Below are 27,229 nucleotides of genomic sequence, written 5' to 3' on the forward strand. Positions count from 1 at the left end.
CCCAACTCCCACCCTGTGTCTGGCAGCAAACACCAGGAACAAACTGCAGAGCACGGAAATCAAATGTTTATGTTGATATTTATTACAGCAGGGGGAGGGGGGAGAAGGAGGGGGAACCGTTTCATTCAAAAAACCATCCCATACCAATGAAGACAATAATTTAGCTATTCATTTTAAAATACATTAAAACCGGTCCTTTCATTTCCTCACATCAGAACAAAAAAACTAAAAAAAAAAAAAACAAAAAAACAAAACAACAAAGGAAAAAACCCCCCACACCTGAATAAGATGTAAAGTGGAAAAGGTAAAAATTTGACCCCTTGGGGAGCCCCTGGGTATGCAATGCAACAAATCTGCATTAATTGGAAAATATTAACCTGACTGTAACTATGAGACTGACACCCTCAGACCCCCCCATCCCACCCGCCCTTCCGTCCCTCCTGACTTTCTACAGGTAAAGCAGAATGAAAATGCCTAGGAAAAAGAAGGCAAACATTAAAAAAAAAAATTATTCATATTACACACTAAAAAAAAAAAGTTGTTTTGTCATCTCATGTCTTGCAGTCAGAATAATAAAAACAAGCCAAATGTCCCCCAAAAACATTTCAATGAAGGGGTGCGGAAAAAAGACATCCCTTTAATAAAACATTATCAACAAATATCGTACACAAACTACAATGTATAATATTTTTTTTTTTTTCCCTCTCGGTAATTTTCGAACCAGACTACAAGGTAAGAAAAAACACTGAAACAAGATACAATGCTTTCAATAATCCGCACAAAGGTCAAATCCAAGGGAGAGAATATTTTACAGAATATGATATACATGGAGCAGAAATGGGAGCTGGAGAAAAACCAAGACCAAACTACAGGGTAGTGTCATGTACAGAGATCCCAACCCGCCGCCTTGGCTCGTCCCTTCCTCTCCCACCAGAAGGAAGGGCCTTCGATGCTTGCCATTAATTTTTATTTTCTTATTACAGAGCGAGCCTACAGAATAGCAAGGTTACATTTTAACAACAAGAATTCCTTAAAAAATATCTCCATCCAGTTCCAAATCATAGATAAGTGAAATCCTGACAAGAGCACATCTCTAAAGAAAAGAAACCCCCCCACAAAATACCCCCAAAGCAAATAAAACCCCCAGAAAATCCCAAAGTTAGCTGGAGATCACAGCTTCAAAGTCCCAGGTCAGATTAACCTTTTCTTTTTTTTTTTTTTGGTGGATTTAAAAAAAATTATTTAAAAAAATTTATTTTTGCAGTGAACCAGCTGAAGGATTCTGGGGAAGGGAGGGACAAGAGATTTCTTCTTGTACTCAGAGGAGGGGGAAAGACTAACACAGTGCATGCCACAGTCACAGAGAGCAAGATCACGATTCATTGGAGGATGTGATCCTAGAAGGGGTCACCTGCGTTAACAAGTTTATAACGAGGTGGTGGAGTCTCTTCCCCAAAGCAGATCTTGTTAACTGGAGGAGGAAGCGTTGTGCTGCAAACAAACAAAAAAAACCCCAACAAAACCCCAAAAAATACACGGGAAAAAACCCCCAAAACAAAAAAGAAAAAAAAAAAAAAAAGGAAAAAAAAAAAAAAGAAAAACAGGCCTTCTGAACGAAAACCACCATTGTAAACTGTCCAGTTTATTTAAAAAAATGACTACAACAGAGACAACATGATTTCATATCTAGACTAGCTTCCTGGTGTCGCACGGCACAAACATACAACAGGTTCGGTTTCTGTCTTTATTTAAAAGAACAAAGCAAAGAGATCGGAGTTGGGTGCTAGAGGCTTCCGTTTGTTTCCAAAAAGAAGTGTCATGTACATATATAAACCCTTCTGCACAAAGAAGGGTCTTGTCATGTCTTGAAATATTTTAAGTTTTGTCCTTCATGTTTTATGGAATAAAAAGTTCAGCCTTTTTATTGCATGAAACTAAACCTGGGGTTTTGGCCCCCGCCACGCGTGTCCCTGCCCATACACCTAGCTTCTTCTTCTTCTTCTTCTTGCATAATTCGTTGAGATCCTCCGAACGGCAGCTGACTCTCTTGATCCTGGAGAGGAGGAGGGGGAGGGAAATCACACACTCATCGTCATGCTGGGGGAATACTGCAAGAGAGACAAGAGCCACGGTGAGAAACCAGGCGGGTCAGAGCCCCGGACTTCGAAGAGAGGGATGCAAAAGGAGGCTGATGACGACTACACAACAACCTAATTGGATCTAATAAACCAGGAAGAGAGGAGATGCTGGAGACTCCAATTTATCAGGGCCTAATCTGCGCTGCAACTTGCTTTTCCGGGAAGAAAATCAGCAGAACAGTATGGGGCGAGATGCAATTTGAAACAAATAATTAACATGTACATGTGTATATGCTGCTAATAGAGGGAGAACAGGAGGGATGTCTGCAGCCACCCACGGAGCCTCGAATGGGCCAGGCCAGCGCAGGCACCTCTGCGCCGGCTCCTCTCCACCTCACCTGTGCACTCCATCCCACCACAGAGCCCCAACTTCCACCCACTGCCTTATTTCCTCCTGCCCACTTTTCTGTCCTGCAGCAGCTCCCACACGGCACAACCCAAGTCCAAAAGGCACCCACTGTGCCAAGCCCACCCACCCCAGTGCTGGGACACCTCGGGGACTGTCCCCCCATCCCCAGGCAGGCACTCACTCACATTGTCATTTTGGAAGGAATGGAGAAAGTTGCCTCCCAGCTCCCCGTCGTCTCTTGGAGTGCCCGGGGGATTGCTAATGCCACTTATGTTGTTTGGAGAATTCTGTGGGAGAGGGGAGGGGAGGTGGTGAGCAGGTCCCCACAGCCCCCCGAAATGCCACAGGGGCAGGACAATGCCATGGGGCGGGGCACAGCCCTGCCCACCCCAGTCACGGTCCCCGTGTCCCCATCCATCGGGGTCACAGCAGCACCCCAGTGCTGAGGGAAGGGGAGAGCCCAGACACCCACCCTGCAACCAACCCCACTTACTTTTGGAAGTCCATCTATGTCTCCTGACCCTGCAGAAAGGGGAGAGAAAGGAGAAGAGCCTTACTGGGCCTGCAGCCATGGCCCTGTGGCTCCCACAGCCCCGCCGACTTCCACCCAAAGGCTCTGCTTTGAGCACGGGTGCGAACTGGGGGCTGACCCCAGGATGGGAACAGGCACGGGGATGCTCTGCCAGCGTCCCCAGGGAATGAAGCACCATCAAGGCTCACCTAACGATCCGTTCATGTGATGGGGCTCCATCCCGCCCATGCCGCCCATGGGGCCGTCAGAGCCGGGGCCCATCGGGAACTGTGGAAGAAAAAGGTGACAAAACCAAAATCAGCCACAAAACAACCCCAAGCAGCTGCCACGGTGGTTCCTGAGGACTGTCCCTGCCCCGGCCATCCCTCTGGAGCAGGGCAAGGAGGGAGGTATCACAGAATCACTGAATTGTTGAGGTTGCAGAAGTCCTTTGAGATTACCAAGTCCAACAGTCAACGCAGCACCCCCACTAAACCATACCCTGAAGTGCCAGATCCACATACTTCTTGGACGATTCCAGGGATGGTGACTCCACCACTGCCCTGGGCAGCACATTCCAATGCTTGACAACCCCTCTGATGAAAAAAAATTCTGAATATCCAATCTAAACATTCCCTGGCACATCCTGAGGCTGCATCACCCCCCAAGGCTGTGGGGCTCATGGTCCTCTGGGTTCCCCTATAAAATTTGGCTGGAGGGCCGACCCAGAGCTGCAGCACAGCATTCCAACCAGCATTCCACAGGATTTAAGGTTGCCCATATCCCACAAAACCCAGCACCTTGGCCGGAGCAGCAGGACTGCTGCTCTCTTAATAAGCATAAAAAATTAACAAAGTCGCCCAAGAGTTAATCGCTTTTTGATGGTTTGTTTTATTTCTGTTTTGTAACAAATGGCTGAAATCAATTAAACTGCTTTACTCTCAACTGATGAAGTTAATTATGATTTGTTATGGTATCTGATATGTAAATTATTAGAAAGCAGACTTACATTCGATCGACTGCCTGCGGGCGGTACTGGATTAATCATTGTGTAGATGTTGTCACTTGAATTTGTTGAATCTGTAAAACAGTGAAGCCCAGTAAGTCGGGTGATTAATTCATTTCTTAATTAAAACAAACTTATGCCACTTGAACTCATTCTTTTGTATTTTATCACCCAAAATTCCCTCTAACTACCACCATTTTCTGGCTAATTTGTATTTAATGAATATCCACAAAGTTTTTAATCACAGAAATTCAACTGTGAAAAATAATTCAACTCCTGGCTGGGAAGGGTGGGGAGGTAATTCCTCACCTTCCTGAGCCCCACAGCATTCAAAACCACAGGGGGATGTAGGAACATCCCCAAATGCAATCCCGGAGTCAAGAAGCCCATGCCACTCACTTCCCAGAAAGCCAAAAGCCACAAAAAATTGGTCATTATCAACAGGGCAGGGATGGCCCTGGAAAGAGAGGGGTCTCAGAGGGCTCGTACCTGCAGGACTGGGCATGATGGGTGTCCCTGGAGGGCCACCGCCGCCGGGCGGACCCTGCAGAAACAAAGTTGGTGTCAAATGTGTAAATATGAGCACTGCCCACATTTCCATGTTTTCAAACTCCTCCCCCAACTCCCAACCCCCAAACCCAGCCCAGTGCCACCTCCCACGGCACTGACTCCCCCCAAACCACAGGAACTCCTGACGAAAGGACAGACAGCAGGGGCAGGAGGACTCACCACGTATGTACCAGGCGATGAAGAAGAGTATGGGATCTGTAGGGACAAGAGAGACAGGTTCAGCCATGGGCTGGATCCCATCAGGGCACAGCCAAAACCCCAGTGCCCCTTCAGCCTGGCCAGGATAGGAGTCCCAGCAAGAGACTGGGGAACCCCTTCTCATTAGCAAGGCCCAGCTAATGGGGAATGATCCCATTTGCAGGACACTTCCCAACCAACCCAAGATACTCACTGAGTTAGCACTGCTGGGGTTCGGCCACGGTCTACCGGCGCCCGGCCCCCTGGGGACAGAATTGAACAGGGGAAAAAATCAATGTTGTGCTTTTCTGCAGACAGTCCCGAGTCAGTGGTGAAACCTCCCTGCGTGGGGATTGCCTTACATGTTAATTCCAGGCATGCCAGGGCCTAGGGAGTTGGGTGGAGGTCTCATGCCGCTGCCGTAGTTCTGCAACGATAACCAAGGGTCAGTCTACCGTAACGGGAAGGGGCACCAGAGAGACAAGGGGAAAACAAGCCAATAAACAAACAAAAAACAAGCGGGTCTGTGTGCAAAAATGAGCTTAAAAAAAAAATTAATGACGATGAACATAAGAGGCAATTGTGTTTATAAAAGAAAAAAAAAAAGGCAGCTGAATATGGATGGGAGCCAGGCTGAGCCCCAAGTTCCCCCTTCCTGCTCTCTGTGGAGGGAAAACATCCCCCTCCCATCTCCACAAGACAATTCTGTTCACAGCCCCCAGCACCAGCAACAGTCTTTTGGATTTTTCCCTTTGTGCAGGAGAAAACAGGGGCAGCAGGAGGAGAAAAAGCACGACTTGGAAGGTTCCTGCTGCAGTGTAAGGATGTGGAAAGGCTGCATGAGCTCCCCCAGAGATGGAGCACTCCTTGCTCCCTGGATGACTGCTGGAGTAGGGAATACCAAGCCAGGCTTGTTTTTCTGTTGCTCCCCATCTCTCTGCTCCATCCCCCTGAGCAGATCTGCAGCTACGGGGAGCGGGCGAGGGCAGGCAGCCCCCTGGGCCCCCTCCCCTGCCTTATTCCTCCCTGGCTTAGCCTCTAGCTGGGACTGGGAGCCTCAGATCTGCATCCCTCATCTCCTAAAACCAGCTCTAGTACAAAGCCAAGCCCAAGGCAGTGGAGGAAGAGGAATCCCCCGAATGCTGCGCTCCATTTGGTCTGTGCTTTGCTCCGTGTGCCCTCCAGGCGACGTGCAGCCAGATTTAGGTCGCGTTGCCACTCTTCTCCTCCCACCTCCCTCTCTTCTGTAATGCATCTTTTTGGACTGTGTTTCTGCCACTTAAAGAAAAAGCTGCTACAGCGGGAGGAGGGGTGGCTGGCCACTTCCTACACCACAGCCCCTTGGAGTGCTCCAAACTGGATTTTAAGTACAACACTTTAGTGCTGTCAATTTTTACCTGAATTTACAGTGCACCAGTGCATGGTGCACTGCTGAGGGCATCACCAAAGTTTGTTTTGAAGAGGCAGAAAAGGGTTTTCCCCAAACAAATTACCAGCAAGTCCTTAATTGATAGAAATTTCAGCCATTTATACTGAATAGCAGCATCAAGCCCCTTATTTAAAAAAAAAAAAAAAAAAAAAAAGGGCTCAGCGTTTTTAATTGGAGCTGAAAGGCTGGAAAACGAAGCCAGCAGAAAGATGCTCAGGGAGGGTGAGGAGGGAATGCAGCTGTGCCGAGCGACCTGGGCAAGGCACCACCAGAACCCAGAGAGCTACAAACCCTCTTCATACTGATGCTGGCAAACCCTGTCCTGGCTTCTGCAGAGCTACAAATGGGACTCAAAGGGAAAAAGGCAGCGGCAATCAGCTGAAAGGGATGATTCATCACTGCTGTGTAATAAGGAGCTGCTGTCAGGACTCCAGGATGTCCTGGCTAGATGTTCTGAAGCCCTCTGGAATCGTTTGAGAAGTATTTAGGAAGGTCCCAATGCAAAGCTTAAAGGAAAACAAGCCCTGGGCACACAAGGTGTGAGGGGCTGCTGGGTCTGGGTCGTTATTTTTGGTGGCTGCCTGCGCAGGCACCGATTCCTGGATGGCTGCAGGGAGGCAGCGCCTGCGGGTGCCAGATTGGGAAGCCCAGCGCTTCTCCAGGGAAAGGCTGCCTCTTAAAAAACCTCTCCCTAATGTACATACACAGGGAACGGTGGAGTCAAAAATAAAGCTCTGAACATTTCACAACTCCTGCCGGCTCCCAGAGCCGCCGCCATCCCACGCGGCGCTCAGCGCGCGCTCGCCGCTTCCAAGTTTTGCGGCGAGCTCTGGAAGTGGGAAGCAGCCTCCCCCGGGCAAGCCGCCGCCGCTCGCCTTGGCGCAGGCCACGCTTGCAAATGCCTTTGTTTTTTCTTTTTTCTTTCTGGGTGTAATCCTCCAGGAAAGGAGGATTTCAAGCACAGCAGCAGCGCTATGGGAGGGCTTGCCTGTGAAACGATGCTCGTGCAGTTTTTTTGTCCCCTGTGCTAGGATGGATCCGGGTGCGTGGACGTGGCCGAGCACCCCTGAGCAGCATCCTCAGGTTGGTGCTAAAGACATGACACAACTCCCTCTTTACACAACATTCACTTATCTCAACAGTCTCCAGGGGAAAAACAAAACAAAACTCCAGCGCACCCGCTCATCTCCTGACAGACTCTGATCCTCGCGCTACAAACTCCACGTAGGCGACGATGCAGAGAGGATAAACCTCCAACCAAAATATGGTAATCTGGTTTTGAAGTCTCGTAGAAGGAACAAACAGGAGTGAGTCAACAACAAGCCACTCCATGAAGTGAATCAACGGAACGACAGCATATATTAACCCAGATCTGCTTAATTTCAAGTTTACTCCCCTTTTCCTGAAATAGAGAGCTCAAGCAGGCAGCAGGAAGGGCAGGTGGAGGGGAACCTCGCAGGGGAAAGCCTTATTCCCTTTGCTAAAGGGATCTTTGCCATTTCTTTTTATTTATTAATTTCAAATGCAAGCCTCCTTTCCCTTTCCTGCAGTTAGGGTTGCAACGGTTTCCCAGGCAGGCAGTGTAATGCACTCAAAGGCTGCTCCGGCGTGGAGCTAAGTGCCATCCCCTCTGACAGAAGGGCAGGAGGGAGGCTGTAATACCCTTAATGAGCTCTGAGGACCTCACTCCTGTTAAGAGGAGGGATTTCCAGATGCAAGACTAATGTAAAACACATTAACACTAATGGGGGAACAGGGCGTGGGGGGGAACTCCCAGCCCTCTGAGCCCCAGGAGGTTGTTCCCATGGTTTGTAGGATGTGCTCTGGCACCGGGCTTACCTGCGGACCGGGACCCATGGGGCCCATCCCTCGCGGAGGATTCATCCTTTGCATGGGGCCGCCCATGTTAGGGTGCCCTGTTGGGAGGAAAGCAGGGGTGTTACACAGCACCACAGCCACTCTGGGTCCCGAATTAACAGCTAATTAAGAACATCAGCGCTCGACCCTGCTCTGCTGGGTTTACCTTGCTGTCGCGTGGGATCCATCGAATTGGGCAGCAATGGCTGTGTACCGGGAACAGCACCCGGGGGCTGTGAAAGCAAGGGAGCAAGATTAAAAAAGTAAATCCTGCATCCCGCTGCATCCCGCTGCATCCCGCTGCATCCCCCATCCCACTGCTACAGCCTCCAGGTCTTTGCCTCCCTCATCCTTCTGCAAACCCTCTCTAAACCCCAAACAAGGTGTTTCCGCCTCCCCCTGGGCCAAATGCTGTTGTATTTTAGGAAAGCGGGAGAAACCTCAGGGGGCTGAGCAGGGCAGCAGTGTCAAATCCAGCAGGGAAAGGTGAGGAGCAGCATGGCACCCTGGAGACACACAGCACCAGGGCCAAACCAGGCAGTGATTCACTGGCTGTGCTGGGGAGATGCTCCATGTGCAGCAGAGCAAGGCCCCCGCCCCAAACTCACATTCCACTCAGGCAATGCTGCTATTTAAGCTTCAAAGGCTACTCCACACAGATAAAGGGGAAGAAAAATGCAGATATTGTCTGCCTGAGGGAAGCAAACTGTAAACAGTTTTGCTACGCTGGATGTCAACACTGCGGATCCCCGTGATGGAGCACAGCACAGGCCCTGGGTGCACACGGCTGTGCCGAGGCACAATCAGCCCAATCCCAAGTTTTCTGCAGGCTGGAAGCAGGAGGAAGATAAACCAGGAGGGTTGCAGGAGTGGATATTTACACTTCTGCTGCCTGACCTTCCTGCCTGCCTATTTATTCCTCTTGTCCCTCAGGATGTGACCATAACCTCGCTGAGCTCTGCCTAGGTACAAACATGTGTTTTTTATGTGATGTTTGAGGGGAAAAAAATGAAATCCTTCTAATTAACTTTACCCTCTCCTGGACACTTGATCCTGCTGTGGGAACAGCCTCCTCAAACCAGTTCCCCCTGCTTCTCCTGCCTGCCCAGCTCACTGTGCTCAACTGCAGCAGAGCTTGGGATGAGTCAAGAACCACTGCAGGATGGGGTCCTGTTAAAACTGACCCATGAGGAGGTGCAGTGAATTAATACCTCGTTAGATCATCAGTGCCATGGGTGCAAGGCTCTTCCAGCCATGGGGCTCCTCCATTAGCCCCTTCTGGGTTTTTCTCAGCTACATCTCAGCTGTCTCAGCATCAGTTAGCAAACTCCAAAGATTCAAGTCTCAAATCCAGCAAGCACAAACCCAGAGCAAGCTGGTACATCCTACTTCCTGACTATCCTGCTCTTTCTGCTAATTAGACCTACAGAAGAAAGAATCACGCTGACAGCCAAAAAACAAGCTCCCTAGATAATTTTTGAACAGACACCTTTGCTACTCAAAGGAATTACAGTTTTTCTTTAATTTCCCTTACAAATAACCTCTGGCTTGGCCGTTACCCTATGGATCTGCATGGCATCATTGGCAAGGAGATGAATTCCTTAACCAAAGGCCACGCATGCGTCCAGGCAGGGCGTGGGGTGGAAGCCTCCGTCCGCAAGGCCAGAAACAAACTGCCCTTGTATAAGCTGGGATAAGAGGATAAATCCAACCCAAAAAATTCAGCAGTGACCTGCCCCGCTTGACCCCGCCGCTGATCTAAACGCTCGGTCAACCCAGCAGCAGGATTATCTCCACCACTTTAATTTTCTGCGATTGCAGGGAAAATCCAGCCAGGCAGCGAGCATGCAGCATGGCGCAGCCCTGCTGGGAACACCACGGCTGGAAAGCAGCACATTGCCACTGCTGCTTCCACCCTGGAGAGGCCCAAACCTCAGTGTAAAATTAAACCATCGTTGTTAAGTGACACCCGATGATCCGGCACTAGGAAAAAGGAGGGTGGACCAAGCAGGTGATGCTTGCCACCCAAACCCAAGGAGCATCTGCAGGACACCTGGCCCTCACCCCCCTTCCCAAATAACAGCTATCCCTAGGAAATCCAGAATCCCGGGAGCGCAGTACCTGGTTGCCCATCCTGATGGGGGGCCGGGGACCTCCGGCGTAGCGCGGCGACATGAACGGCTGCGGGGACACAAAAGGGGGTCAGGGCTGAGCCCTGGGGAGGCAGCACACTCCCCACGCACGCTGGTTAGCCTGTACACAGTGCTTTTTTTTTTTTTTTTTTTTTCTGGAGACATCCTTTTTAAAAAAGTTACGTTTCAAAAGGGAAAAAAAAAAAAAAGAGAAAGGTGTCTGGAGTCCATTTTCTAGACATTTTCTCTGTAGGTTTATTGTTTGAGAGCGTGTTTGGCATTGGCAATACTAGGTGAGGCTGTTAAAATTAGTGCATGGGAAACCCTGAGTGTTAGATAATGTGCAAGTTTAATATATAGAGATATATTAAAAAAAAGTGGCAAATAAGCACATACAGACACGCACACACAAAAAACCCCAGTGCTAAGTACTGAAAAAAAAAAAAAAGAAGAAAGGCTTAACGTTACTTCTTTTTACAACTGCTGCTACTAACAGAAGCTTAAAAATCCACATCAAGTTAAATTTCTCAGGCTACCTTGGGAAGGTAAAACAGTCTGATACCCACGATTGACTTCTCAGTCCACTGACAACTGCATATCCAAAAAACACCAAAAAAAAGAAAAAAAGAGAGAAAGAAAAAAAAAAAAAAAGAAAAAAAAAAGGGAAAAAACCCAACATTTTGCTTCGGAGCTGGGGTGCCCGGGGGGATGCTCCCCGGGGAGCGGGTACCCGCTGCCCAGCATGCTTACAGAGGGGGAAAAAAGAAGTAAATCGAGCGCACGTCCCGGTTCACAGCCCTACCCATCACTAGTGTCTTTACCTGACTGTGGGGTCCCATCATGCTGTTAGGATTGTGGGGTGGAGGCTGTGCGTGTGGCGAGGGCTGTGACCCAGGCGGTCCCTGTGAGGTCAGACAGTAGAAGGAGGTTATAGATTAGCACATGAAAGCGCAGAAAGAGCTAAAAAAAGGATTCACAGGTGGACCTGTTCAGTCGGGGAGTCAGTTCTCCCGGTTTTAAATAAATTCTTTTTCCTTTTTTTTTTTTTTTTTTAAATTGATTTTCTATTCATTTGTAGCTGAACAATGAGTAATGATATATGCGAAAAAAATATATATTCAAAATCAGAACATCTGTCAAAATACAGTGGCCACATTGAGAGTAAACAGTCCAGTGGTTCAACCAAGTCTGCAATGATAAACACACAGGGAAATACTTTGCAGGGGCGTGCAACGAGGGAAAAAAAAATATGCAGGAGAGGACCAGAGAGGCTGGGGGGGAAACAGAAAAACTACCCCCAAACCCAAAAAAAAAAAAAGAAAAAAAAAAAAAAGAAAAAAAAAATCTAAAAAAAAAAAATTAAAAAAATGTATTTTTTTCCTCTCTCATCCCAAAGGTTGGAAACACCCCTGGGTTTGTGTTTTGACCGTGGTTCACTGGAGGTGCTGGAGCGAGCGCCGAGGACGAGGAGCACGTCCCAGCTCACGCTTGGGCAGCGTTTGGCCCGCACAACCGGGGCTGCACCGCCACGCTGAAGGGATGCAACATCCTTCCTCGAGGTGGATTCCCTAAGGATGCGAGTAAAATGGCTTGCGAGCAAAGAAAGGATGTCTAGGGGAAAAAAGGAGAGATTAGTTGGTGCAGGTTTAAGACTGCAATGCAGCAGTCGCTGACATTTTGGGCTTGAACGCCCACTTTAATTTATTTTTTTTTTTAAATTTCCCTTAAAAGCACAAAATGAAAATTTGCTTGGAAAAACCGCGAGCTCGGTGCAAGAAGTATACCGGTGCGTGTTAACGTGAGGAAAAGGAAAAAAAAGGGGAAAAAAAAAGTATTTTTTGAGTCAAAGGAGGTGTAATTGGTAGAGGAAGCACAGGAGCTCTGTCAGTAGGTGATGGGAAGCGACGGCAGGCTCCAGGACCGGCGCCGGAGCAGATGTTCTCTACCTGCCTCGTTACTAATTTCAACAAGTGTTCGCCTTCTAGCTGCTGCCAGCAATGGCATGGTTTGTTACCATGAGCAATTTTCTTAATTAACAGACATTAATTAGCCATTTAGCAATTTTGCAAGCATTTGTTTAGCAGCTTTCCTAAACATGAATACCACTGTGATAATGGTACTGATTAGAGGGTCCCCTAATTAACAGTACAGGGAAGGAAAATTGAAATCACATAAATTAAAAAGGGAGGGGAAGTTAATGAAGGCAGGACATATTTGCACCTGCAAATCTTTTGTACAGCGGAAACTTGAGTGCAATGTAAATAAAGTGAGAGGGTGGGTTTTTTCTTTTTTTTCCTTCTTTTTTTTTTAATTTTTTTTTTTTTTTGAATGGTTCAGTGGCAAGATGGAGCCAAGCAGATTTAAACCAACAGCCTCCTGCCAGCTTCTCTGCTCCAGCCGCTGAAATCCCACCACTTACACCACCACTTATTTTCCAGGTGCCAAAAGGAACCAGCCCCTGCCCTTAGTTCCTGGCCAACCTCATCTGGACGAGGTCACAGCACCTCAAGACAACCCTCCCCACTGCCTTCTCCATCCATGTCCCACCAGAGCGGAGAAGACAAACCTCTGAGGTCCAACTGCAGCATCAACCTCCTTTAGCAGAAGTCCTCTCCAGGCATGGAAGTTGACTTATTTTTGCTTCTGAGTTGCTAACTCTGTCTGTGAATGCAAAGTGCAGCAGGGGCAACAGACACCTCCCACCATCCCCCAGTAAGGTCTGGACACCCCCAAAGCCCTTCCTACACATCTCAGCTGCAAGATTTGGGGTAGGGAAGATCAGAAGAGGTGAATGAGTGATGAAACCAAGTGGAAGGTAAAAACCAGGGCGGGCAGAGGCCAAACCTCAAGCCCCATCAGTGCAAGAGCCAGTGTCCTCCACAATGCCTGCCTTGTGCTGCAGGAGGGGGTCATTGCTGTCCAGGTTCTGATGCCCTTCCCTCATATCCCACAGCAGGTGAGGGTGTGGGGTGAACAGGTACCAAACACATGGGGGACACGGCCACCTGAAGGCACCCTGGCTGGGCCTGAAGGTGATGCTTGGAGTCTGCACTTAGAGCTGGAGAGCAGACACTGTTTGATTATTGGAGAAAAAGCATCTATGAGACACAGCAGCATTTCCAGCGGAGAAAAATCCCCTGCGGCAGCTGGACCCAGAGAGCATCCGTTGTTTGTGCTGCTGAGTGCATCCTCTGGAGCGTGCTCCTGCCCTGACACCAAGGCTGCTCCCGGGATGCTCCAGGCTCGGCGCCGCAGCAATCCTTGCCCTTGCATTATCCCGTGTGGTACCATTCCCAGAGGACACTTCTGGATAAGGTGACGCCCAGCTTGTGCAAACGTTTTGGCAGGCAGGGAGGAGCTGAAAGCAGCTTTTTCAAATGTTCCTGCTTTTCTTGCTTTTTCTGTGCAGCAGCATCCAAAATGTTCGCTCCAAGCTGCGACCGCCGCGGCCCCCTCGGCAGGGCTGCCCTGCTCTGTCAGAAAGCAGTCTCTCTGGATGCTGTTATCTCCATAAATACTTGCAGATGTTTCAGGGCTGGGACCCGTGTTGGGCCGCGAACGCCTGCTGCAGTGGTTGGCTTTTTGCACGGGATTGCCTCGCTGCAGAGGGAGCAGCAGACGATCCCGATGGATCACGGCAGTTGAGACAAGTGTTTTGCAGAGACGACATGTGGGCTCCAACCAACAGAACATCCTTTTTTTCTTAAAAAAACTTGTGTTTAGCAGTTATTAACTACTCCTGTTAAAGGAGGAGGCTGAACACATGCTGTCCTGCTTCCTCCACATCCCTCCATCCAGCCCTGGAGTCGCATCCCTGTGGCACGGTTCCCTGACATGCCATGCTGGCTGAACAGGACCTGCTCTGCAGTTGCTGCACTCTCATCTCCAGACCAGCACTCTCCCCAGCCACAGAAACCCCATCCTCTCTCAAGTTTTTCCTTTTTCCCCTCAAACTGGACACTCTTTGTGTGGGGTTATTCTTCATCTTCCTGTAGCTGCCTCAAAAAACCCCAAAAAAGAACCCCAACAGCTAAAATGGTGTTAGAGGAAACTGTTTCCAACAGCTGTCGGTGCCCCAACCTCCACTCTGCTTCATTTATTTCTCCCCTCTACACTCCAGGGACTTCAAGAGCCCAGCCTGGCCTGCCGGACAGCCGAAGTTTGCTGCCACAGCTGCTTCCTACAGGGAGTTTCCAGGAGATCAGGTTATTTCCACTCTGTCTTTCATGAGCTCGACTCCTCAAACTTCTTGTAAAATATTAAAGATGGAAAATGGCACGAGCGATCATAGCTCTGTGTGTGTCAATTTATGTTTCCAGCGTAATTCACCACAAATGGATCATGTTTTATGGGCTACATACTTTCAGCTAATGGGGGAGTTTTGCTATTTAAAAACATTTTCAAGCACCTCTGGGGGTGGCAGAACAAGGCAGGATGGTACGAGAAGGCAAAGCATCACTGCCACGAGACACCGATGGTTTCGAGTTAGCAATAGGGAGGCATCTTGTGTTTAAAATACCTGCCCCTGCCTGCCAGTTTTGACGTTAGAAAATACTAAAATAAATTAGATGGATATTAATTAAAGCCATGCCTGGGTTTATTGGAGAGGAGATTTATTTCTACTGAAGGAGAGAGATGTTTTGCAGGTTGACAAGGAAAAAAAGAGCTATCTCTGAAGGAGCCTTTAGGAGAGATGCTCCAGTTGCCTTCAAAGAGAAAGACCCCGGTTGACTTCCAGCATGTGGTGCTCGGTGAGGACCTTCCCGAGACAGGGCAAAGTGAGGCCAGGAGAGGTTAGACAAGGCAAGGCAAGGCAAAGCAAGGCAAGGCAAAGCAAGGCGAGGTTAGGCAAGGCAAGGCAAGGCAGCAAGGCAAGGCGAGGCGAGGCGGGCCAAGTTCCCCCCGCAGACAGCGAAAGGCAGTCGTGGGCAGGAGCTCTGCCTCGCCTGCAGCTGGGGCTCCCAACTGCAGAAGCCTGGTTTTAAGGAATATGTTTAACACAAGCTCTTCAGGAAACAAACCCGTGTCAGCCAGAGCCAAGAACAGTCACCTCCATCTGGCTGGAGCACCCGAGAGAAAGTTGACTGCAAATCCCACCATATGCTCCAGACGCTCGGTACAAAAGCCTCGGGCATCCTACTAAACTTCCAGAAAAAAACTTTCTCTGATGCTTGCTTTTCCTTTCCTCCAGCTTGGAGGCTACCTTCCTTCAAACCCTGCCTGTTGCAGGCTGGTACCAAGTTCTACCCACTGATTTTGGGAAGAGCAGCCTGGTTTTAGGGCTCTCGTGCTGCCTCACTGGAACTGGCTGGCCCGAGCTGGTGGCACCCGCCGAGCAGTGGGAAATCCCACTGAGACATCAGGACAGCAGGGGGAAAATGGTGGCATCCAAGGAGGGAGCAGGACAACATGGACCCCTTCCTATTGTCCCTGGCTTCACCATCCTCACCCCACGGGCGACCTCACCCAAAGGGGGAGGTCTCCAGGACGCAGGGAGGAGAGGTGGGGAGGGCAGGGGATGTGGGTGGGGGGAGCCCCCCGGGCTCTGGAGCCCCCGTCCTCCCCAGCTCTCGAGGTCTGTCTGCATTAGGGGGCAGTGTGGGAACACGGAGCAGCCGGTGCTTTGTTTTGGTGCATCTCGGCGCCGAGCCGCTGATGCATAGCTAACGCAGCGCCGACATTGATTTATGGTCAACTTTCCATTTCATCAGCGCGGGGTACGGGGCGGCGCGGGGACTCTGCGCTGGGGACAGCAGGCATGGCTGGGGGGGGCTGCTGACTCGGCCCCCCGTTTGTTTACTGGTATAAAGGTGTGGTATTAATTGCTTTCAATTTTTGTTTTCCTTCCTGTATTTCCCTGGCATGCCCCCATCCCTCTTGTGAGGGATCTGCACCCCGGCATCAATCCAGCTTTCAAAACAAAAGCAGGAACGCCTCTGATGACCTTTAGGAGGATGAGCAGAGGGTTTGTTTGCTCATCTCAACGGGACAAAGAGAGAGATTTAAATAAAAGCATCTACCCATGCTGGCCGTCAACCCAGACAACCTTTTGTCCGGAGCGCAGCCGATGCTGTGCCGCTGGCTGGCACCATGAAATGCCCCAGCAACCCAAGAATGCCACGGGCCTCTCCTTTCCCATCATTCTGGGAGATTCTGCAGGCTGCACTTCCCTTGGCCCCTGACCTGAAGGGCACTGCAGCCTGGAGTCCTCCTTGCTTCTCCCTTTCCTGGAGCACTCCTTCTCCTCCAAGCTCACTCACACGTGTTCAGGCTCCAGAATCCCAGAAATGGTCCATATAATTTTTTTCCCTATGCCTGCAGTGGACATCCTCACATGCAGGGCGGGGGGTGGTTCATGCACCCCCAGGGTGGCAGTGCAGAGTTTCTGCTACCTGGGCTTTGCTGGTGACTCAGTCCTCAGCTCCCTGTGTGACTCCCCAGCATGCCTGGACCTGATCAAGCTCTCTAAATCCTCTCAAAACCTATCTGCCCATGCCTGCTACCCTTGGGGATATCCCTTGCAGGTCCCTGGTGCAGAAGAGCAAGGTGCTGAAAACCCCTGAGCCCTCTCCTGGCATGAGGATGGCACCACCTCACTCACTCCCAGGGCTGGCATACCAAGGGCTGGGGAGAAGTCCTTTCTATCTTCTGTGACCTTTTTGGTTTTTTGCCCTCTGAATTTAGGCATTTTAATCTCCTACAGATAGGAAATTATCCCCAAGCTGTGACTGGCTCAACACTGAGCCTCCAGCAAGAGCTGCTCTCCAGCATCTCCTGAAGCTGGAATGAGCTCCGGCACCCGCAATAAATCAGACAGGCTTTCATGGAGGCGATGTTCAGACTGTGTTAAAAGGTGGGATTTTTCTTCTGCTTTCCATCCCGAGGGCTGGGAGGAGAAACCAGATGTTGGAGGGCTTTCAGGAAAGGCAGGCTCTTGAGATGTCACATGTGAGCCATATGCACCAGCACCCATCCTCTCTTCCCTCTGGCAGTGCCGGGGATGGGCAGCATAACCTGTCCTGGTGTTATTACATTGTCTGGGATTTCAGGATCCACTCCTGCTTCTGAGCCACCCCATTCCCCAGTGGCTCCTGGGCCAGCTGCATGGGAGGCAGGGAGCTGAGATGGGTTGTTTGCTCCTGAATCAGACCTTCAGTGCAAAAGTGCTACAGGAGGGCAGAAAGGAAAGAAGGGGGGACAGCTTGGAGGCTGTCAACGGGAAGAGTCAAGACAGCAGCATGAACAGTAAAAGTCTGGAGAGATGTGACTCCTCTTCCTCACCTTTCCCACTCTGGGAAAGCCAACCCATACTCTCGATGCCTTGCCCTAAATTCATGCCAGTTTTGCAGCCCTCGCAGCTCGGCGTGAAGCAGAAGCCCCAAAGGACAGTCAGCTTCACCGCGGGGCGAGATCAGGACGTTTGGGAGACACATTTGTTGGAAGCAGCAGCTTGGCACTCGGATTGCTGGCAGCAGCTATGACCTGCAAGATTGCATCTCTGCCGTTGGCTTCACCCCCTGCTGCCGAGCGCTGCTACGAGATCCGCCTGTTTTAGGGTTCCCGATCAATATCGGATATTCTTACTTTGTCAGAAGCATGTTCAGGAAATGGGATCTCTCCTTCTCTCTCAAAAAAAAGACGGGACCCTCCCTCCCCCTTCCCACACAAATGCAATCGCCGATATCGGGCTCAGATATCGCCACAATAAATCACTAGCTCCTTATCGAGCTCGCCTGTCTACTGCCCGAGAAGTTCTCCCATATACAAATCACAAGCCCAGATTAAAAAAAGCCCAGCTTGCCAAAACAAATATTCCTTTCAACTCTTATCCCATTTTTTACACGAACAAGTGTTTCATCCTCAAGCAGGAGGATTTTAAAGCACCAAAAGCTTATGTTGCTGCAAACCAGTGCAGCTCAATCTGGGCGAAGAGATTCCTGAGAAAAACCCCCAAGGTTCGAGGTTTGAAAACTCCTTTTCTTTGTGCTTGGTGATAATATCCTTTCTGTCAGCGTCACTCCAAACATGTTACCCACTCCTCTGTCAGAGCTTGTTGTGGGATAAGGAAGGAGCGAGGGGACTTTGGGGACTTTGCAGGGTATTTGCTTACAAGGTGCCTCCACGGCATTCAGGGATTTGGCTGGAGCCCACTCCTGCCTGCAGCCGCAGCCAGGGTTTGTTAATGCATTCAGTGATTGCATTTGGAAAAAATCAAGTGGTTAACCAGAGGAGGGGGAAAAAGTTTCAGGAATCAAAATCCAGAATGTTTTCAATTATACACGTCTGTTAGGACCGGAGAACAAATACAATCCAAACCCAAACACAAACCAAGCAGTTTGGAAAAAAAACATTGGTTGTAAATACACAGTAACCTCTTCGAGTGAAAAAGGAATTTGCTTTAAGGCCACAAAAGATAGAAAGCAAATGTGGAAGGACAGCACAACACGAGTTATTCCTAGACAGGTCAGCTGTGCAGGCATGCTGCTTCCCTAGCATCCTCTTGGGGAAAAAAAACACCAAACAAAACACAGGCACGACAGCGCTGACACCCAGAGCGAAAGCAAACACGTGCGCGGTGTGGAGGGAGCACCGGGAGGAGCCGCAGCCTACCTGGAAGAACCCGGGCGGGATGGGGCCCCCGGGCATCCCGTCATTCGGGGGAATGTTTCCAAGCACGGGACTCGGGGCAGCAGCTGCGCTCTGCAGGGAACAAAACCAAGGCAAACATGGTCAGAGTTATGACAAAAGCAGGTTAAAAATGCCACCTCTCCTGCCACGTCCCACTGAGCCAATCGGCCTTGTATCTCTGGAGCCCTGAGCATCTTCCCCTGTGCAGGAACCGGCAGAGGATGCTCGCAGCTGGAGGGACACCTGCCTCTGTGACTCACCCACGGAGGAGATGGCCACACAGAACCTGGAGATGATTCTGGGGTTTGTTTATTCATTTACCCGGGCACTGAGTCTTGTTAATCCACCAAGGAGCAAATTACACATCCAATGTGTAATTTTAGGCAGAAGCTGTTTGAAAGCTTTAAAATGCTTCTCTCCCACCACCCCACCATGCTCGCTGGTTTAGCCCTGTCCTTTGACAATTATGTTTCCCTGACCTCACCAACATGCCAAGGCTTTATTATTAATTTCCAAATTCATTGCATTCAACCTGTGGAGTCACATCCCCCCTCGTGCCTTCCTACAATGAGCCACCAGCACAGCTCCAGGCCCAAAAAGAGAGACGGGGACAGACATGGGACACCCCACTCACTCCTGTCAGCATCCCTATTTGCATTTATTCACTTCTGGGAAAGCACCAGTGTGATGGAAAGCTCTTACTCTGACGGAAAATACAAGAAAAAGATCTTTCTCTAAAAGCCACTGCTGGTGACACATCCCTGTGAGATTAGGAGCAGTACCTGTGCCAACCAAGTGCACCCCAGCTTGCCCAACACCAAGTGACCCCCATTCCAGTTATAGGGCAGTTATAAAGGCACCTCAGTGGTGTTAATTGATTTGGATTGCTGAACTACTCCCTCCACCGCTTTTTATGATGGACGTACCCACCTAAAACCATAGTGGAAAAAATTTCCACAGAGGAAATCCCATGAACAGATGGGGTACATGTGAGCCTGCTCAGGCTTGGTTTCACCCAACAAACCCCACGTCCCAACAGCAGCCGAGCCAGCCCCGGCTCCCGACCACATCCGATGCAGCAACAACCACAAGATGTGAGCAGAGGGGGAAGCCAGGCTGTCAGGGCAGCCTGGAAAATTAAGGATTATTACTAAGGACTAAGGATTGCCAAGATAGGATCCCCATGTTTGGTCGACAACCCTGCTATTCCTGACCAGAAAGCCTTGCAGAGGCAGGGGAGCACCAGACTAATCATTGCCTTGTGCCTTCCCAGGGCATCCCCTGTGCCCCTCACCATGCTCTCCAGCAGGAGCTGGCGTGCAGGATGTGGGATGAAGGCCAGGACCATGCCAGATGAGTGGTTGGTTTTCCCACCCCAGCACCTCAGAGCTGCAAGTGTCACAGACAGCAGTGGAGGCCGATTCCCCAGTAAGAGCCTCTCTTCATGAAATAACCAATTCCCCCTGAGGCTACAGGGTCCTGCACCCCCAGGCACACCCCACGCCACGCTCCCTCCCGTGCCCCTGAACAAGGCATCCTGAACAGCCTTCCCCCCATCAGCAGCAAAGGCCAGATCTGAGTGTTTTTACAGTTAATAAAAAAAAAAAAAAAAAAGTCCTGGCAGGAAAAATAAGCCTGCCCATTCCAGGCTCTTTTTATACATCAGACGGCAGCAAAAATAGATGGGAGAGGGAGTGAACCCACTTCTCCCCCTCCCTCCATCCCCCCAAGTGGGTCAGCTATAAAAGTAAAACCAAATCTTAATCCAAGGCCATGAACATATTGCAGTTTCTCTGCAAAGCAGATGACGGTTCTTAATGCAAAAATATATAAGACTGAGCCCCAAACTGCAGTGAGCCCATTTGGAATTTCCTTTATTAAACCCTCTATCACGCAAAACGCTTCTCTCCCAAGGCGGCAAGCGCTGCAATAAAGCTGCCAAGGTGATATTTTATGGTTTCAAGAGATTTCCAGCACACTATAATCCTTTGCTTGGGGAATCTCCCAAAGCGAAATGGATCCCAAAGTGGTGGGGAGTAAGGAGGAACATGGATTTGAAGATCTGGGGGGAAAGACGCTGCTCTTCTCTTCCCTTCTGCAACAGGGAGCAGAGGGAGAAGGGCAGAGGAGCCAAAGAAAATCGTGAAGCAAATGCCCATTTTCCCACAAAACCACAGAGTATTTTTCTGTGTTAAACACCCTGAAACCTCACCTATGCCTTCGCAGCGTAAACGGGGATTTAAAGTTCCTCGCACATGTGGCGCTTGGCAGAACTTGGTAATTAAAAACCCGCAAGTACCCTGAGCATATTGTAGGATGAGAGCCAAATTGGTCAGCCCTTGATGAATGATTTACAAGGCTGCGAAGTGACATTTTATTTCTTTTTTTATTCCCCTCCCCATCACCGCTGCTAAGGTAAACACTGAGGCACCTTTAGCCCTGGTGAAGCAATGGGAGCACAGCTGTGGCTGAAGCAGCTCTGTAAAACACTTGGGCATGCCAGAAATGAAAGAAAAAAGGCAAAAACAGACAGCAGGAACAACTTTTCTAAACCTTAAGGGTGAGCACCCAAACTCTTAGGGTCAGCACACAAACCCAAAGGCTTTCCAGCACCCATTTCCAGGACTTGTTGGCCACACAGCTCCTCCCATATGATTTATTTTCAACATTTTGTCCCATAAACTCTTTTTAGGGACTTTTGGTTGCAGTTTGCTTTCCAAAGCTCTTCCCTTAGGTGAACATCTAAAACCCATCGATCCTCCCTGGTGAAGGTACAGACAATGTGCAGTTGCCATGGAAGCTGGCAGAAAATAGGCATGGAACTGCTGTGCCACCACATATAAGCTGGAGCTGAACCAGAAGCACATCAGCCACACGAAGGTCCCCATTGGCATGTGACACCCCGAATTTCCTTCCACTGAAACATGTGGAAACCACTGCCAGAAACGAGCCAGGACAGTTCTGGCAATGCTGGCATGCCAGCTCATTTGCCTTTTGTAAGATGGCAAATTTTCCCCACATTGGAAATCAATATATATGTGTTCCTGGGGCGCACATGTATAGCTATATACACAAACACACATATGTATTTTTAATTCCCTGCCACATACGTTGGTATTTTTCCTCTTTTTTTGGTGGAAGCCAGTGGAATGATGACAATCTGGATCACTGTGTTTCGCTTCCAAACCGAAGCTCTCAGTTAACACACCGGCCTGGTACGCCAGCAGATGCCGTCTAAGCCTTTAAATCGCACACTAATTGCACTAATTGAGCTAACAGTCTCTGTTTCGTCTCCCTACCCTGAGTCAACCAGCATCTTCTGGTACTGCTGTAGAGATCCAAGCTGTTGACTGTAGTGTTATTTTGTCAGCCATTAAACGATTCATCAGAGTCATTAATTGATTTATTACCGCTGCCTGCGAGTATAGCTTTGCAAATAAAGAAGGATGGAGGTCAGGAGGCAATGGAAATCGGACAAAACAGCACAGCCAGGAGCTGGGCACTTGAATTATCGATAGGAGCCCACTTGCGCAGGACCAATGGCATCAGGTTGTGGAGGGGGAAAAAAGGGAAAAAAAGGAAAAGATGTGCTGTCTGGCTGTGCTACAAAGCTGGTTAGGGTCTTCAGCGACAATCTATGCAGGATGTAAAAGGGCTATTAAAACCATCTTGTTTTCTTAGCCTAATCCTCCAGGAGAAACCAGGTTATTCTGCTGTATTAACTGTGCTGAAGAGCAGCAGGGAAGAAGCACTGGCCTGGCTGCCCCACACCGCTCCCCAGCCTCTGGCGCATCCCCACCAGCACTTTGGTGTCACCCAAATTTGCTTTCCCAGGCCGGCTGAGCCGGGAACACAACTCACCTCCGCTGTCCCACAGCCCTGGGAGGAGCTGCGGTCCAGTGCTTTTATTTATTTACTTTCTTTACTGCAGGGTTTAGGTCTTTGCTGGGCGTGAGGGTTTGCTGCGAGCAGGGTGCGGCGAGCCGTTTCCTGCCCCCCGCCCTGCCGCACGCTCGGCCCCAGAGCAGCCGTGAGGCACCGCCGAGGCCCCGCGAGGGTTTTGGGGGCTGAATTTAGAAACCAGAGCAGGTGGGTTGAAATTACCGTCACTGCCAGAATGTGTCTGCTCCCAGCTCCCAGGTACCTGCCTAATAAAAGGCAGCACCCTACAAGAGAGGGCTTGGGAAGTCAAGGAGCTTTCTGCATGTGTTGTCCACACACGGGGCTGTTGCAAGGGATTCTTCCTCCTCATCGCCATTTGTGGACCTTGAAGAGCAGCCTAAAGGTGGGCTAGAGACACTAGAACCCTTCCTGCAAGGCTCTCAGTGTCATAATGGTGGCAGGGCACCAGCCAAGCTCACCACCCACCCAAACCTGCCACGTTTCACCAACACCAGCAGTGGTTCCTATTAACCATCTATGAAAAACAGGTTCCAACTGGTGGTAGTAACTCAGCCATTAAATGCAAGCTGGTGTCCCCACCACACACTCCAGGCAAGCAGCTTGCCCCAGCATCCCATGCTGGCTTTCACCAAACACTTATTTTAATAAAAATAACATGCCAAGAGTGGTAGGGATGAGAGATGATGCTCCATTCGTGGGAAGAACCACCAGCTCTGGCTGCTTGGTCAGACACAGCCCCCACCAACCCAGCAGTGAGATGGAGAGAGCAAAAAGTATCTTTGTGGCACAGACCTAAAACCAAACTAAGGATGGCTGGGTATTCCCTTTTTGAGCTCCAGCTGGTTTTGCCCTTTGTCCTCTTCAGAACAGTGGACCAGAGGATTTTGGCTGATCTCACACCTTGCAGCCACTGTGGGAGCATCACAAGACTTGAGGGCAGCTGTCTCTGGTAGGAGCACACGGGGGTGCTCAGGACATGCTGGTGATCTGGTATCTATCTGTCTCCTTTGATTTTACTTTTTTGCCTAGAGCACAGGCTTTGGAGCCTAAAGAAGAAACCAGCGTGCGGGTCAGGACTTAAGCAGGCTGCGTAAACAGGTAATACGGAATTTAATTGGACTCCAGTTAAGCCTTTTCATCTCGTTAAAGCTGCCTTCATCTTATATAGCCAGGTTTTAAATTTAATAATAGAACCCTCCCACACCTCACAGTAACCCGATTAACGCCAGGGAGGACGACACGCCGACCGCTTCCTCTGGACCCAGCCCTCAGATCCTCTCCCCCACCAGTCCCCTCCACGGGTCGGTGCCAGGGCCTGTGTTGTATCAACGTGCACCAAAATAAATAGAACACCAGCCTGCTGCAGGTTCTGAGATTGTGACTGCCAGCCCACGTGCCAGCAGCGGGCACCCACTGTGGCACCCACCTCAAAACCATGGTGCCTGCAGAGCCTCTCAGATGGGTTTCCTGGGGGTGTAACGTGCTCTCCAGCCAGGGTACGCCAGAGTCCATCCTGCTTTCTCCAGTGCAAGCCACTTGGCTGGATGCTCCAGAAGACAAAGCAAACCAGCTTTGGTTTATTTTAGGGTAAGAGAAGGTAAAAGAATGCTGGGTTGAAGCTTTGTGTATTCCCAAGATATAAAAAACCCCCAAAACAGATTAAATGGGCTCATAGCAGTATGACCAAACCACCCAAAAGCCATCGCTGTGCTCCCATAGGACACCAAGCTGTGCATATAAGTTCAGCTTAATTCTACTTCTACAACAGCACAAGCTTTTTGTGCTTATTTTAAATCCATCACCTGTGAGCTGCCCAGCACACAAAGCTCCAGCACACACCCTGGACAGGAACAGCCACGCTCGGCAACTTTTCCCCTCTCCTTTATGGAGAAAGAAACAACCCCCAGGCCCGTGTTTTCCTTGAGCGTTAAAAAAACCCCCAGACCATTTAAAAAAAGGCACAACAGTTGAATGGTGTTTCAAGCTAATACGGGTTTTTTTGTTGGATTTTTTTTCCCCCCCCTCCCTTGTAAAGGATAATCTGAGACAGCAGCTCCGGCCACAAAACAATAGGATTTTAATCTCTTAAGTCGGCGTCCCCCTTATCCCCGGGAAGGAAACCCCTTCAGTCATTTACAAGTTTGTAAATAAGGCTCTTGGTAGCATCTCGCGGACATCTGCTCCGCCAGCCCGCCAGCGTTCCTGCTAACATTTACAAACATCCTTCCACAAACACCCAGCGCGCTCTGCTGAGCTGGCTTTCTCTAAATATATCCCAAGGAAATAACTTGGCAGGGCTGCAAAAATTTCACAGCGACCGAATTAAAGGGGGGTGGGGAGCAGGGGGGGGATAAGCATGGGAGGTGTAAAACAGAACTAAACGCAATTAGGCTCTGTTTTGCACACGCGTGTGTACGGGGAGCGAGGTTTACAAAGGGAAACTTGTGGGAAGTGAAGCCGGGCTTGCTGGAAGTGCTTCTCCTGACTCAGGAAGGGCTTTGCAGAGGAGAGCACTCCAGGGCTTCACACCGTGTGGTTGGGTGTACAGATTCACCCCAACCCTGGTATTTAGGGATGCTGTGCCAGGGGCAGCCCCATGGAGTGGCCCCTATCCCTGGCTTGGAGTGAAGGTGAAGCTGATGGTCCTGGCTTTCCCACTGCCAGCATCTTCCCTGGCACAAGATCCACGTCCAGCTACACCTTAAAACCAGTGTATGAGAACCAGTGTATGAACCCCACTGCCAAACAGCTTAAATGGATCCCATGCAATTAGCACCCTGGAAAATGCTGTAAATACACAGGAATTAATTACTATCAATTCTCCTCTAATAATTCCAGCAACAGACAGGCCAGGCTCTTTTCCAGCAATCAATACCATCCATTTCGGGGTCTACCTGCCAAAAAAGTTATATAAAATAATTATATAAAATTTTCATTAGATAATGCAATTGCTTAGGACTATTAATCTACTGCTCATCTATCAGTGTGGGAAGCTCAGCTCTGTGAGGGACACCCAGCAGCTCCTTGCACCAACAACCTGCATTCCCTTCTGCACTCGACATTCAGTGGTTCCTTCTAAACGTGCTCCTGATGTACCCACCCAAGACTTTATGGAAAGATCACAGATTAATTTCAGATTTAAAAAAAATCACAGTCCTTAAACCAAAAGGGAAATGTTCCCAGCAAGCAAAGCTGCTGGGAAAGGTAATTTCCTGGCATTCACTACAAAGTTGTGATGGTTTCAAGTTCCACACGACTTTACTCCCAGTGATGTTCCTTGCTCCATGCTGCAGTTTCTGGGGTGCAACTATGTGGGATTGCACGGCTGGATGCTCAGTGCCATGTGCGCCAGCTCACCTTCCATCCTTCCATGGCTAAAATCAAGTCCTCTCTGTTACCAGCCTTTGAAAAGACCAGATTAAGGAAAATATTGCCTACCCTCTCAGAAAACTAGTAATAATGTGGTGATGAGGTGCAGGGGAAGCTGCTGGTGCTGGCAGCTGGACTCCTGCTTCCCAGTGCCTGCTGCTCTGCACTCCTCTGCCTTCTCTTCCAGATCAAAACTGCCAAGTGCGTTTTGGAAGGGGTTGTAAGAAAAGCTAGATTTAAACTGGTAATCCAATTCAAGAAGGAAAAATAATAATAATTCGTGACTTTAGAAAAATGCCACGCCACTGCACCACGTGCATTTAAAGAAAACTAGTTTTAACTTGTCCAAAGGATTTACTGACAACTAACAAGGATATTGCCAATCCCGTTGGCAAAACACCCTGGAGCCCGGCAGCGATTTCTCCATTAAAGATGGGTGTAGATTACAAATATATTTTTCAATTTTTTTTTTCAAATTTTTGCCACCTTGTGTTTCAGCCAGTTCATCTCATCATTTGCTCTTTGCAATCAAAAATAACACAAAACAAGCTGTGAGTTTGCACGGGGAGTCAGTGATGTCTGGTAACTAACCCTCATCTGAATCCAGGGAAGAGGGTGAGACCACCTTTCCCGGCAACTGCCTTTGCAGTGGAGAGGGAAGCACCGTGACCTCCCTGGAAAAACATCCTTTTCCATTGTCTGGGCAGTTGGATGCTGTGGGATGGAGCACTGACACCCCAGCACAGCATCCCGCACTTCCCACCCCCAATCCAGCCAGAGAAGACCAAGCCCTGGCTTTACCCCACGGGAAAACATCCCAGTTTTCTCCATCCTCTCCCGCCGCAGGGAAAGAGAGGAGAGAATTAATGCAAATACTCCCATTCTTGTCGTGCACTTGAATGCCAAAATATCCCATTTGCTTAAGCCTATTTTACTGCGAGCAGCTGCCCCGGCATTATTCCCCGACACCAAAGGCAAAGGGCAAAAGAAGTTGGTCCGGAGCAGGTGAACACCATCTGCCCGTCCCTGACAAGATGCTCGTGGCCACCATCTTCGTGTAATAACACAAAGCCTGTTTGAACGCCTGTGAAAGGTTACAGCGGCGCTTTCCGAGCAGTGCCGTAACCTTTCGCGGGCGCTCGGGCGGGTTTTGTGTACCT

General features: G+C 49.6%; 1 protein-coding gene across 4 annotated transcripts in view; it reads right to left on the reverse strand.

Moving 5' to 3' along the window:
- Nucleotides 1-617: 617 nt before the first annotated feature.
- Nucleotides 618-27,229, reverse strand: part of SSBP3 (single stranded DNA binding protein 3) — a 56,218-nt gene continuing 29,606 nt past the window's right edge. For 2 of the 4 annotated variants that reach the window (XM_068198831.1, XM_068198833.1), the window contains 13 exons: nucleotides 18,780-18,869; nucleotides 10,159-10,218; nucleotides 8,204-8,270; nucleotides 8,020-8,096; nucleotides 5,114-5,178; nucleotides 4,966-5,014; nucleotides 4,734-4,769; nucleotides 4,494-4,548; nucleotides 4,008-4,078; nucleotides 3,208-3,286; nucleotides 2,981-3,009; nucleotides 2,673-2,774; nucleotides 618-2,108 (listed from right to left, as the gene is read on the reverse strand). In XM_068198831.1, the coding sequence (XP_068054932.1) occupies nucleotides 2,079-2,108; nucleotides 2,673-2,774; nucleotides 2,981-3,009; nucleotides 3,208-3,286; nucleotides 4,008-4,078; nucleotides 4,494-4,548; nucleotides 4,734-4,769; nucleotides 4,966-5,014; nucleotides 5,114-5,178; nucleotides 8,020-8,096; nucleotides 8,204-8,270; nucleotides 10,159-10,218; nucleotides 18,780-18,869 (810 nt within the window). In that variant the 3' untranslated portion in view covers nucleotides 618-2,078. Of the gene's footprint in view, nucleotides 2,109-2,672; nucleotides 2,775-2,980; nucleotides 3,010-3,207; nucleotides 3,287-4,007; nucleotides 4,079-4,493; nucleotides 4,549-4,733; nucleotides 4,770-4,965; nucleotides 5,015-5,113; nucleotides 5,179-8,019; nucleotides 8,097-8,203; nucleotides 8,271-10,158; nucleotides 10,219-10,990; nucleotides 11,072-18,779; nucleotides 18,870-27,229 lie in introns of all 4 variants that reach the window. The other 2 variants (XM_068198834.1, XM_068198832.1) reach the window with 2 other exon arrangements.

The sequence above is a fragment of the Anomalospiza imberbis genome, chromosome 9 (assembly GCF_031753505.1).
Source record: "Anomalospiza imberbis isolate Cuckoo-Finch-1a 21T00152 chromosome 9, ASM3175350v1, whole genome shotgun sequence".
NCBI classification, from domain to species: Eukaryota; Metazoa; Chordata; class Aves; order Passeriformes; family Viduidae; genus Anomalospiza; species Anomalospiza imberbis.